The sequence below is a fragment of the Rhamphochromis longiceps genome, linkage group LG2, assembly GCF_057381845.1.
Source record: "Rhamphochromis longiceps isolate RC_006_pf linkage group LG2, R_longiceps_female_GT1.1, whole genome shotgun sequence".
Classification (NCBI taxonomy): domain Eukaryota; kingdom Metazoa; phylum Chordata; class Actinopteri; order Cichliformes; family Cichlidae; genus Rhamphochromis; species Rhamphochromis longiceps.
In genome coordinates this window covers 29,181,314-29,195,462 of record NC_140558.1, presented here as the reverse complement: position 1 = coordinate 29,195,462, position 14,149 = coordinate 29,181,314, and the positions used below count along the sequence as shown (strand labels likewise).

The 14,149-nt window shown below is 40.4% G+C and overlaps 1 protein-coding gene across 1 annotated transcript; it reads right to left on the bottom strand.

Annotated features, from left to right (window-relative positions):
• Positions 1-867: 867 nt before the first annotated feature.
• Positions 868-4,342, bottom strand: mchr2b (melanin concentrating hormone receptor 2b). Its single transcript, XM_085381895.1, has 2 exons — positions 3,653-4,342; positions 868-1,601 (listed from the first exon to the last, which is right to left on the bottom strand). Exons 1-2 carry the CDS (start codon positions 4,054-4,056, stop codon positions 962-964), a joined length of 1,044 nt encoding a protein of 347 aa, XP_085238021.1. The 5' UTR covers positions 4,057-4,342; the 3' UTR covers positions 868-961.
• Between the last annotated feature and the right edge of the window lie 9,807 nt (positions 4,343-14,149).

The window sequence follows — 14,149 nt, the reverse complement described above, 5'->3', positions numbered from 1 at the left end:
TCGTAATCCACAGCGCAGAGAGAAACACACTGAAACACACTGTGATTATTTACTGAGGAGCAAGTGTGCGAGGACTCAGGAATGACCTGTAATTAATGAATGTGCGTTCCTCTTTAAAAACTCACTAGGCTCCTTCACCTCAGTTGGCACACAATGAATAAACAACACTCAAAATTAAAAGAATTCATCTTAAAAACTTATGAAAGAAACCAGTGATGATCATCTACTGTGCAGTCATAGCTGTTTCCAAACTATACAGTGACAGTTTATTCCTCTGTGTTTATGCTGCGTCACAGATCTAACAGGAAGCGTTATACTTATAAAACGTTCTCACTTTTCATTGTGCTTTTTAACGTTACACTGCAGGGAAATGAGTATGCGGTCTCTGTAATATCACTCTGAGCCCTTTATGAGAAAAAACAACAACTTCTTATCACAAAATGACATGTCAGAGGCACAATCTGAAGCACATATCAAATATACATTACATGGGAGGAGAGAAGAACACCAATATTAAATCAACTATCTCAACTCAATATACAGTATCAACACTGTTTCAGAATGCTCAGAATGAACATGCCACCATGTGTGTTAACATTATCCGTCAAACACATAATAAAGCTGACTCCTATCACCCTCCCATAGAAAGAGTCCTGAACATCACATCATTTCACACACTCAGCATGTGAACGCTTATCCAGCAAGCTGCACTTCAGTGTTGCAACTGACCAGCAAGAGACTGGAAGTACAGTTTATGAAGGCTAATGGAAACACTGAGGCTAAAAGAGAAAAAAACAGTACTTCCACTTTCCTGTTTTTTTCAGCTGCGGTTGCTTTTGCTGCTCGTGCCATTACGTTAGGTGGTATGAGTTTATGGTGATTCCATCCATCCGAGCTCCTTTCTTCTGTGTTAAGCAGCAATATATTTACATGTACATATGTGTATATATAGAAAAAAAAGTTAGATGACCGTACAGCGGTAGTTGGGGTCGTTTGTCGTGCTGGAGCCATCTGTTTTGACCACCGTCACCTTGGAGGAGTGCTGGGAGCTGTGCAGCGCGTTCTTTCGGCACAGACGCTCACGGTAATTCTGGGCGAAGATGAGCAACATGAGCGGATTGATGCAGCTGTGAGAGTAGCTGAGGCAGATGCTGATGTTGTAGGCATAGACGAAAGCGACGGTTGGCTTGTTGTTGCTCAGGTTGATCACCTGGATGACGTGGTAGGGCGACCAGCAGATCAGGAACAGGGCGATGACCATGAGGACCATCTTAGTGGCTCTTTTAGCCCAAACAGACTGCTTACGCTTGACCCGACGTATGGAGCTGAACACGTGGTAGAGGGTGAGCGAGTAGAAGGTGCTGATGATGATGAGGGGGATGATGAAGCCCAGGATAGACTGGTAGAGAGTGTACCAGTACATATCTTCAGGCCCGTCCAGGTACATCATACACACCTCCAAATGCTGCCTGCTCACAACCTTGGCGTACATCATGACGGGGACGGAGAGGAGGAAGCTGCCCAGCCACACCAGAATATTGATGATGATGGTCCACTGCACGGTCCTCTTTTCTGAGGTGGGATGGACAATAGCTATGTACCTGTGAGGGAGAATGCACTGTGTAAAGAGTATGACCACTCTCTTGAACACAAATGGTAAAAGCAGCTTTGCCAGAGTGCATGCAAGTGCAGGATTTTGCTTGGATGGTCATTTTCATGCTGGATGAGCTCAGGCTACCCAATGAGATACAAGGTACTATGTCAGAGATACACAATCATTAAAGTGATGATTGCACTGATAAATCAGCATAATTTAATAAGAGTAATTTAGCAAGAGGATGTAAACACATTTCCATATGGATTGTGCTTCAGTTTGAAGAGCCAGAAAAATCATTTTGCCATTACATGCAATCATTGCCATTTAAGTAGAGCCAGGGACTGTCTGCATGTTTGCGCCTGACCTTTCTGTTGCGATTTAGCAGGCGTGGACACAAAAACACTCCTGTAATTTCCTCCATGACATGCTGCTAAATTGCCATTGCTCTCTTATCATTAATTTAGTATACTGATCATTCAGAGCCATTCGTGTCCTGAGCTCAGGTTGAATATGTTTGCTATATGCCCAAATACCCCCACTTCAGACTGTCAAAACACTAGATAGCCCTGCACTATATTATGTGCAAAAAAGGTGTCCCTAGATGATTTTTAGGTTTGCATAGAGGAAGAATACTACAGTTTACCTCTATGCAAAGAACCAACAGCCCTTCGGGTATTGTGTTTCAAATAAACAAACACTTGTACGTATCTAAAACCTATAAATCCAACAGCATTGGGGCATTAAAACATGAGTCACTCATCTGTAAATGTTTTTACAATTATTTAGGTCTTCTGTTAATTGGGAACACGATCATGTTGGTATCCACAAACCTCCCATGAAATGAAATTACACAGCAGCCCGAGATAAAGTGGCCTTTGTTGGGATAAACAGCAGCGAATTCAAAGAAAAGCACCGTAATGGCAGTTTGGACTTTACCTAATAAGAAATTAAGGGAAAAAAAAAAAATGCAATTACAGTATGAGCAGATGTTGAGCAGATAATGTATGCTTTCTTTGAAAGGTAACATTGATATCAGAAATAAGGGGCAACTCAAATAAACTCAGATAATCAGATATCAAAAATGTGATTTGGAAACTCGGGAAAATCAGCTGCTTTTTGTTTTAGGTTTCCATGAGTTTCACTGCCATTTGACTCAAGACTACAGACTAAAATTATTTGCCTTGAAAGGGAAGAAGTTTTGATTTTTTTTAAAAGGATTGTTTGATCTTTTTCTCAGTGTTTGCTACAGTTAAGCCTTTGTCTTTGTTTTCCCCGTTAAAGAAGTGATTTAAAATGATGAAGCTGAATTGATGTGATATAAAGCTCCGATGATTCACAACCTAAATGGCAAAGCAAATAAGAAACCTGTGAGGAATTCTTCCTGTGGAGGTGGTGCCGCTAAATCGGAGCACATTTATCCGGTCCAGTGACCCCCCTCGCAGAAATGTATTATGTGTATTATTCTGAAGATGTGTGCAATCATACCTCTGTCAAAGCCACCTGATCCAGATTATGTCTAAATGGAGATGTTTATCACTTCAGCTCTTTGGCGTGAGGGCTCATTTAATGTCCTGAATGTGTTCAGCTCACAGACCCGACACATTTATATAGGGAAGATTGTGTTTTCATGGGTTGTTACTCGCATGAAAAAACCCACTCAGTGGTACATTTTTAGAAGGAGTGCCTTTCAAAAGAAATGAAAGCTTCACTTGCACCCACTGAGGCTGGCTATGTATCAGGCTGAACAAATGAGCATGAGCATGGATTTCTGTTTTCAAACAGAAAACTCTGGAAATGAGATTTAAAAACACCTACTGTGGAATAAAATAAAGACAGTGAGTACAAAGTGGATACCAGACAACTACTTTTACTTATTTTCAGGTAATATTGGGTTGTTATTATCTTGATTTTTTGCACAGATAAATACAGATAAAATTTGTTGTTAGCATGCTTTGGAGGATATCTTTTGTTTTGTTTTTTCCTAAAAGATAAAATATTAAAATATCTTCATGGATTGGGAACAACTCTGTGAGATGTGTGGATTTCAACGCTTACCGATCAATGCACAACACAGTGACAATCCCCACTGTGGTGAACTGGTTGCTGACATCCACCACAACGACCGCTTTGCACATGAAGTTTCCGAAAACCCACTGCCTGTCTCTGACCAGCTGGTGAATGTTGAAGGGCATCACAAGCAAGAAGAGCATATCTGCTATTGCCAGGTTAAACACGTAGATGTCTGATACCATTTTCTTCTTGCACGCTGCCACCGCGTAGATAACCAGCCCGTTGGCAACAACTCCAACTGAGCACAGGATGCCATAAATGGAAGGGAATATGTGCATGAAAGTGGTGATGTCGATCTGACTGTAAGGCGAGGGAGTTGAATTCTGACATGACTGATCAGCGAAGCTGTCTGTTTGGTTGTTTTTGCACAATATGCCAGTGTCATTCATCTTCAGCTCGTCCTCACAGTCACCTCGGCGTGGCCAGTAATTAAGTGGCGCACCGTGCGCTCCGGGATCCCCTCAAGCCCGAGCTTCAAACTTAGGGCGGCAAACTTTGGCTCTCTCTCCAAACGCGCGTATCCGCTTCTCTGCCCTGGCTTTCACTTACAAGGATTATATGATTTAGCACAAGAGGAGGGAAAAAAGCAGTGTCCAATCCAGGCTGACTCCACTAGCAAAGATATCGTTCCGAAGATGTTTATATGTGGGAGCAAATTAGGATCCAAATGTTTACTGTGCGCTTCTGCCGCGAGCTTCAACGGACACCAGTGTTCCCTCCTTGTAGAGGATCACGCTCCGCGTTGTGTAATGAGAGGAGCAAATCACAAATCGGCACTTTAACCTCATGACAAGAATTTTTTTTTTTTTTTTTTTTGGGGGGGGGGGAGTAAAAAAACATTTAGTGAGACATTTTTGATCATAGGGGCGTTTCCAGGATTTTTTCCCATTTAAACGAGGCGACACACCCACAGTTTGTGCGCCTTTACGCTTCTACTTCTTTCTGGGTGTAGGTTAAGATTCAAGCTTCGTGGATCAAAGAGGACTTCCTGCTTAAACTTTAAGACGGCAAACTGAAAGAATCTCTCTTCAAGTTCTTTCAAATCGTTTAAGGCGTTAAAAAAAAGTTGGAAACAAATCTGAGGTTCAGACTGCAGACAGCTGTAGCGTGCCCCCCTTCCACACTTCTCTTGTTTCACTTAATTTTTTTACATAAAACAAAAGATCTGTCTCCCTTTGGGGGGTTTACCTAGATTTCCAGACGATCTTTAAACATTCTTCTCTTTTGCTTTCTCTAAATTATGATTAGCTTCAACTTCAGCAAATTAAGGCTGGCAATTAAGTTTTCCGGTGGTGAATAAGCCCTAAAGGCTCCTGTCTAACCCTGCTATCAAAGATGTGATTTTCTTTGGAGCTTTGTTCTGACATCGCTGGGAGCAGCTATAAAGGACAGGAGCTGATCCAGAATCTGAAGCAGCTCAACGTAGAGAGGGCTCTGCTGGGATCTCATCACAGGTCATCCGGCAGGATTATATATTGGAGGTTTCCCCGTGCCGGTTTCAGGGGCTGTTTGTTCATTCCCCGTAGTGCTTTCTTTCTGTTCCACCAACCATTCAAAGACGCATATAATATAATTATTTTTCACACAGTCCTCACATAAAATATACATTATACTTTTGCCAGTTCTCTCTTGTCCAAAACACACAGCCCACCTGCCTCAGCGAGCTCTTTAAACTCAGCTCTGAAATGAGTTTTGCATTTAATTATCTTGATCCTCCACACCAGCCCTCCTTCGTGCAGAGATAGACGGGTAATTGCTGTGATCTAGAGTACCTGTGCAGATTCTATCTACAAGTCAAAAACATGCAGAGTGACTAAAAGCAAGGCCGTTCGCTGCGTTTTGACTGAGGCCCCTCCACTTTGATATCAGCAATTCAAGGACAGGAGATGTGACTACGTTTCAAATAGAGGATTTGCATAATAATGTCCCCCCGCAGTATCAGAAGTCATTTGCTTTGCTTAAATGTTTTTGAGCAAATCCTTGAGATCAAGGACTAATCCATTGTTTGCATTTATTTCATTTAGTGTTGCATAACTTCATACTCTCTACATGGGCTCCTGTGGAATATTATATAAGAAGTGCGAGTCCCTGAGAAGGTCCTGATTTCTTTTCGATATATTTCTTCGTTGTATATCTCACTGGGTGGATGCTCCCCAACACAAGTTACCCCTAGAATGAATTCTAAGGACTTTTATTGTCCTCTGATAGTTTACAGATGTCACCATCAGTGACGTCATGAGTCATCATTGGACAGCTTCTTTTTTGCCTTTGCCTGCGTGGGTTTCTTCTGGGTTTCTTCCACAGTCCAAAGGCAGAGTTTGTTGGTTTAATTTTCTAAACTGGCATACCGGCTGTAGGTGTGGGTGTGAGATGAATCAAGCTCTCAAAGCACAGAGAATCAATGTATGTGTGAATGGATCAGTTTGGCTTGTTGTGAAAGATGGCTTTAGGCGGTTAGTGTGACTACAAAAGCTGTCCATTTCCATTCTTTTCAAAATTTCCATTTGTGGCCTGCACATTGTGTTTAGTGCAGATTTGCTAATGTTAGCGGGCCCACTTGGCAGGTAGTTTGTTCCAAGCTTGCCACGGTTCTTCTGTGGATTTGGGCAGTCTCGCTGTCTTTTGTCTCCTTGTGTAATCCTAGACTGACTGCAAGATGTTGAAATCAAAGGTCCACGGGCGCAGTGCCATCTGTTTTAGGACTCATTGTTCCTCTTGTAACAGAGGATAGTTCAGCTGCAGACTGAATTTGGGACCAGTCAGGCAACATCCTGATGGCTCTGCATCATTTATAACAACCAAATACATTTACACAACACTGTGCGGCTCTGTGTGTGTGTGTAGGTGTGTGTGTACGTGTGTGTGTGTGTTTTAATAGCTTGTTTAGAGAATAACAGTGTTTCTCATGTGACTATCTGTTTCTTAGAAGGCTAGTAGAAAATAGTACAAAAAAGACACAGATCTCATTGTTTGCAGCAGCACGCTTCTTGTGCTATAAATGATAGACTACTGTGGGCTGAACGTACCCAAAGCTCTAAGAGCTGGGCTTGTGGCTGATACAAATCTCCAAAGGCGCGCAGTGTTTGAGTCTCTCTTTCGGCACCTGCCACTGTGAGCGCTGATGCGCGACAGGGTTAGTAGGGTCTTACCTCACACCTGCTCAAGTGGTCGAGCGCAGAGGACGGCGCTCGCCCTGGTCTAGCCCATGGATTGTGAAAGTGTGTTACTGTAAAAAGTACACTGCAGAAAAAAAGAGAGTGACAGACCAAGCCTGGATCAAGTTAGGATTAGCTGACAGCTTGTTAAAGTTTGGAGTGTGCCGACACGTTTCTGGGTACAGATTAAACCAGAAGGGTTAGGTGTATTAAAACCACAGGAAGATAATGCTTTACCATGCATTACCCTCTTGAGAAACTTTGCATCAAGGCATTCATGCAGAACACCCACATGAACATTGTCTTAGATCAAGAATCCCACCAATATATCCAAACTTGCCAGATCCCAATCCATGCAAGCCTCTGGTCTTGCATGGATTGTCAGTTCATTTATAGGATGAACTGACACAAACTGTTGAATGTTTTTTTTTTTTTTTGGTGACAGCATGAATTGGAAACTCACTCACATGTATCATGCCTGCCCCACAGACTAACAGTGAGGAAAAAAAGAAGTGAACAAAACAAAAATATTGTCTTTAGTGTGACTCAGTCTGTAGTATATTAGGTAATGATCATGTGACCTATGCCACCAGTGTCCTCAAAGGCTTCATTATGGTCTCATGTTGTTGTCTACTTCTCCAGCCTGGATTACGGGAATTGAGCCAATGTGAATGCTTTGGAGGTTCACTCGGGTGCAGTCTTTGAGCACGCAAACAGCAGGTCTCCTCTGGCCAGTGACACTTTGCACACTTTGCAGACAATGCCCAGACGCCATAGGTCAGGTAGGCTGCCTTGAAGTGGAAATAGAACAGCAACAGCAGAGTCTAGTGCAACAGGAGGGAAAACAAACAAAGAATCAAGAACAAAGAGTCAGAGATGAGAAGCGGCTTCAGCGGACAGCTTTAATCATTTTTATGTTGGGTTTCATTCCTTTACAAAGAAGTTCTTTGTACACGGCTTCTGTCGGGGACAAACAGAAGCAACACATTCAGAAACAGAACGTTCTGATATTGATCTACACACGGACATTATTTTTTAACCTGATAAAAGCAAATTACCATTTGCCTGTCAATCGCAATTTCCCTTTTTGCTCTTCAATGAATTAGTAAAATAAAGTAATCCAAATGCCATCCATGTGACAAACACCATTTACAGCATTCAGTGAAATTACCCATGCTTCTTAGAAAGTTCCTCAATGCAAACACAGAAGTGGTTTCAAGTCTTCTCCAGACAGTTTAAAGACATTACATATTAGATGCTACCCTGTCCTATTTTTTGACATTTCATGCCCTCCAGAATTTTCTCACATCAGTACAGATGAGCACTCATTATGGTGAAGTGTATAATTGCTGTGACATTGAATCGTTTCAAAAGAGCATCGGGGAGCTGGCACTGAGCTGCGCACAGCAGGTTTTTACCTGTGTTTTCATGGTATCGCAGTCAGTATCAAATGCGCATGTAAAACACATGCAGGTTGATTTATATCCATGCAGATAGGCACTAGATTATCGCCTGACATCATAAGTGTGTCAAAAGTGTGGCCGCAACCGCACTGCAGCAAAATACACAGATTGAGCATAAATCTGTATTAGTAGAGTGCATCTACAGAGATTTATACTAAGAAACATTTCGACAAGCATGCACTGTAAACCTGTTTTGACATCCCATTCCTCCTTTCACTTGGATTATTTTACAAAATCCAAAAACAGACACTAAAACCAATCAATACCTTTCCACAGCAAACCATGCTCCATCACATCAAAGGACACAAACCTGAGTACATCCTGTGCTCTGTGCCCGTGGTACACTCTGTGGACATGGAACTGAAAGCAGTGAGTGGCAAGTGTAGCAAAACATAATGTAGTGTCTGAGTAACTTATCTAGGAACATCTTTTATGCAATATAGTGCTATGCCTTAGGCCGATAATTAAATTCTGAAAATGTGAAACGCCACAGAGAAACTGCCACTGTATCTATACGTCAAGCTGAATGTATAGTATAGAAGGAGACTTCAAATTAAATTAATTTCGAAGGATCATGTTTCATTTCCTGCACATTCTGAGCAGGCTGCAATTTACTGAGCAGATACAGTAACGTATGGGCTGTACGTATAATGTGCTCAACGCTAAACTAAACCAGGGTAGAAGTGTCTGTTTGCAATTCAATTGCAAAACATGAACCAAAGAAAATGAAACTCCAGCCTGTCCACTGTGCAGTTAACAGTATCACATGCCTGAGAGGTCGCATGATACTCTGCAATGAAAAGATGCATAAATGCATATATATATATACTATCATGATCATCATCATCATTATTATCAGTAGTAGTAGCATAAGTAAAAGTAATTACTTAAGAATAAAGACAAGACAGAACATGGTTGACTTGGCAAGGTTAAGGCAAAAGGGCAAAATGTGCATTGATTATTTAAAGTTGCCAACAAAGTTGAAGCTGGAGTGGGTGTGCTGGGTTTATTTATTGGTGTGTAAATGTAGAGAAGCAGCCAAGAGTGTGTTTAGGAAAAAAATACATCAAATGGTTTTAAAAGTACAGGCACAGATTTGTTGGTACCCGAAGCAGCTTACATTGTGAGGTTTTTTTAATATGATTTTAAATATGATTTTTAGTCTTATCCTGTATTTTTGAATTGCAGCTAGTTTACCGCAAAGCCATGATGCAATCTTTTACTTTAACGTATTACAGTGGAGTTATCTGTTTATTTGTTTGCCTTAACAGAGTTTGCATGTTTTCCCTGTGCCTATGTGGTTTTCCTGCGGGCAAAACACCAGAATGGTGTTTTGTAGTATAAAATGATCATTAGCAAATATATGACGATCAGTCCTACAGTGGTTTTTCTCCGAGTGTGGTTGCCACGCCGCGGCAGAGCTGTAAGACTGTTGGATGCAATCAAATGTCAGATACTGTACTGTCTGTCCTTTTCATTACTTTCAAATGCAGTAAAAGTCCCTGGAAACTAAATTTAGTCCCCTCTACAGTTCAAACCCTCACTTTCTACAGCCATGGCTGGCTTTCATTCTACTTCCAAAACATATAGAATTGAAATACATCCAACTACTGGTTCTACTGAATTTTCATTGGCCGCAAGTAATAAAAAACCAAACGCTGACAGGCAGAGCTAAGAGGTAAGTACTCCACATTGCTACCACCATAATTAAATGTGGCAGTAGGGTATGACTGAAGCTTATAATGATTTTATTGCCCCTTGTGACATTTCTGATAACAGATCTTTGCCAGCTTTCAAAGGCAAAACTTCAGCTTAGTACAAATTTCCCTCTGATAGTCCTTCCTTAATAGTGGATGTTTACTCAGAGTTCTCACAGATGGATGCTATATCTTACTAAAGGCAAAATCCCCTCATTATGGAAGACTACCCAGCTTCACAAAGGTTGTGACTTTTGTGACAGAAGAAACTGTGGATCTACAGTTTCTCAAAGCTGCCCAGTCTGTTTTTGACTTCCTCGATGATCAAAGCTTCCTTCAGTGACAGCATTCATACTTTAGACCTTAAACCAGCAAGAACTCAGCTCATAAAAAGTAACACTGTGCTGCAATCCTTGTAGATTTGTCCAAAGTTACAATATCATTACGTTTTGTTAAATAATCTGCTTTCAGCGGGCATTGAAGCCGCTCGTTATTCCAGATTAGATATACGAAACACACAAGATAAAGTAACATTCAAACATCCCTCAGATGAAAATGAGCCCCTTGTTATACTGTGGTCACTGGGTTAAAAGGCATCCACCACAGCCCCCTGACCTTATTTATAGAGCTGCCTCTCCTATTGATCAAATGCTATGAAAATTCCTAGAATGGGACCTTTAGTAACAATTTGCCCTCACAGTTGAGACTAGATGCTGGAACAGATAAAAGCTATTCACAAACCATCTTTGCCATTAAGAGCTGATAAAGGGAAGGAGTGTAAGGAGCGGTGTAGGGAAGAGGATTTATAAGAGATTATTCAGTCCTCTAGTGCAGCACTGTGGCCATGCATCACAGTCTGATCAGGATGACAGCAATATTTCAAATAGTGATGGAAAAAGGACTCGGTCTGCATTTGATTATGGCATTAGTGTGTAAATAGATGCAAGAGGACTACCAGCCAAAGGTAGTTTCAGGTCACAGTTTGAACAGTCCCTAAGAGTTTTTGTTGTGGTTCACGGGGAGCTGGAACAAACACATGGGAAACACTTGACCCGCTTGGCCACATTCAGACTCATTAAGCTTAATAAGAGAAGTATTTATCTCATTAAGCTTGAATTTGGAGGCGGCTAGTTGGTACATTCTTGACTGCGGTGTGTAAAAGCTAACCTCATTTTAGACCCGTGTGTGATTTCCTCTGAGCCACAAATCCCATGATTCAAGGAAATGTGCCTTTTATATTTTCAGCTTCTTTGTTTTATGTTTATTAAATGAAATTGTAGTTTGCGGTGTAGCTACCCTGCCATGGATTACCACAGACTCATGGAATTTTGATACCATTTTGTGACTGATAACAATCAGTTAATACCTACCTACCTAAAAGCTACATTTCTAGGTCTAGGATTTCTGCATTGTTACATATTTGGTTGTCTTTGTGGGAAACCAGATTTAAATTGAGATGATTAATAATTCAATCTTTCATATGGAAGTGGTTCAGGGTCAACACTGGATGAAAGTGCGCTGCATGGCAGGCAGACTATGCTGGATTTGGATGAGAGAGTGAAGTACTGAGGTATCAGCTAATGCTTGCAGCCTCTGGCTCACATCTGCCAATTAGTAATTAGTAATATTAAAAAAGCCACTTTTGCAAAACAAAATCTGAGAATTCTGTTAGTAAAATTAACAGTAGAGGATAGTAAAATAAAATAAAAAACTTATAATTTTATTAAAACACCAAGACCATCTTGCATCTGAACCTAATCATTGTAGCCTTACAGCATGTGACAGATTTGCTAAAGTATTTGGAAATTCAATGCAAATCTACAGGTGCTACAAGGTTTTGTTTACTGAGGCTGTCAATATCTATTCAGCTGGACTTTAGATCCACCGGCGTGGCTCACATCAAGAAATCTATGGTTTCAGGGTTTTTAAAAAAAACTTTATTACATGCCTGTCCACGTCTGTATGTTTTTTATGGGACAGTGATGGCCGAGTTTGCACAGGTTTCTACAGAGACAAGCACCCATGAGTCTTAAAACTGGTCGTAAAAAAGTAAAATCCTTTTATGGTACATATAGATTATTCTTTTTTCAGTGAGGACAGTGTTTAATGTCTGCAATGGTTATCTATATATTGTAAATCTCAGCAACTTGAGAATTTTCTTGCTACTTTGACTTTCCGTTAAATATATTTAAATCATCATGGCTGTTTTCATGCTTCGGGGAAAGCAGGATGTGCAGGAAATGTTGTAGAAATGTAAAAGTACACTTTCGCTGCTCTCTGAAACATAAATTAAGGCTTAATCATTCATGTATTAATGTCAGGTTGGCTATTTATACATTCTAAATACATCTGTAGTTCGAAACTTGGCACAGAGATTTATTATGAGGGAGTTCTTGGCCGTCTAATGTGAGGGCATGAAATATGAACAGTATGCACGGTTTGAGGTTGACTAAGGAACCGTGAACACATTTATAATGTGTTGGATATGAAAGCAATGTTTATCAAAGCTGTTCTGTCTAAATGGAGAAATACTGCGTGACTGTATAACGAGAGTGCACAAAACTTTTTTTCAGTGTTTTTTTTTATTTTAGCACAAAAAATGAAGAAATTATACATAAAAGCAAGAGGTCAATCTGACCTTGGTAGGATTCATATCATGCATCCCCACATGTTTTTATCTCTTATTATTTTGGGGGATTCCCAGTGGTGCACCACCTCACATACATGTCTCCTCTGGCTATTCAGTATGAATTTGTGTTTCTTCCTTATGTGCTGTTTTCAGCTGTGTAACACTGCTGGCCACAAGGAAGCTTTTTGTTCGGCTTCTTCTTCTCCGACTAAGCCTGATGAAATATTCATGGAAATTTCACCCAGAACAAAGAAAAGATCTGAATGTAAATTACATGTTATTCCGCGACTATTACAAAGCATGAATCCAGAACAATACTGTGGCTTTAGGGTTTTTTCTCTTTACATATAGCAACGACGCTCCCTGTATGTTTCGTCCCACGCGAGTTGTCATTTTAATGTGCCATTCATTCGGATTAGTCAATGACTCACTCCAGGCAAGAAGAACGAACGATAGGTCAGCGCATGTCAGCACAAACTTATCAGTCTGTGTCTGTGTTTGGATCACAGAATGAATGACGCGCATGTCTTTTAAGAAACTCCGATTGTACGACTTGTCCTTCCATGCTTGTTTTGTTCTTCTCTGGTTGTTGGATGACACAGATCTTGTGAAGGTTCTTTAGACCATCATATGATCTCCTTCAGGGGAATGAGCAAGATGAATTCACATACTGTATGCAGGGAAAGCATCCACTTATAAAATACCCACACATCTATTCTGGTGTTACAAATAACTCACTTTACTAGCATCTCATTTTCCAAGAATTAACAATCAAAACATTGTATTTTCCTACGAACTCGGGACAAAGTTTAGATTTGTGGACATTTTAAATAGGCTGCCATTTAAGTTATATATGCTGGTAATTCGGGTAATAACGACCAGAAGAAAAGTGGCATGAAAATTTTATTTTCTTAAGATACAGCAAGTGAAGTGAAAACATGCAGACAGGTGCTGAGCTCCAGGAAAATGTCACCACTTTCCAAGAACAGTTTTAATGCACATTGGCATTTACTGTGGAAGTGTGCTAATAAATAAAAAAACCAGCAGTTTTTTCAGTATGCCTGACTGGAGCAAAACCAATTGCTCCCGGAAGTTAGCGACATACGGTTGCTGAGTACTATAGAAAGCAGCACTGATGTTTGAGGTCATTTTTAAAAGGTAAGATGTTTTTTTTGTTTGTTGAATGAGCAAGCTTGCATGTTATCAGCACATAAATCAAATTAATCTGTGTATTGAAACACAAAACTGTGGCTTACCTAGCAACAAATTACTACACTGTGGACATATTAGGCTAGCAAACTCGTAAAAGCAATGAGGAACGACACATTCATTTATCAATTAACCAAATATTTTATCCTAATGTTATTTCATTCATTGACATCATGACATGTTTAAAAAAAGACTTTGAGTTTTTGCTGGGTTGCTGGATTGAAATATTAGCTAAATATAACATTAATAAAACATTATGTCCTACGGCTGTCTGCTCTGTTTATCCTCAAATAATGTTTTCAATGTTTTCAAGCTTTGTCGTCCTGTTT

What these genes read in the sequence shown, in the direction of transcription:
- mchr2b (XM_085381895.1), bottom strand. Translation starts at nt 4,056, where the DNA reads ATGAATGACACTGGCATATTGTGCAAAAACAACCAAACAGACAGCTTC. An exon ending in ACTGTGTTGTGCATTGATCG is followed by an intron (nt 1,602 to 3,652) that starts GTAAGCGTTGAA and finishes TCTCCCTCACAG; the next exon opens with GTACATAGCTATTGTCCATC.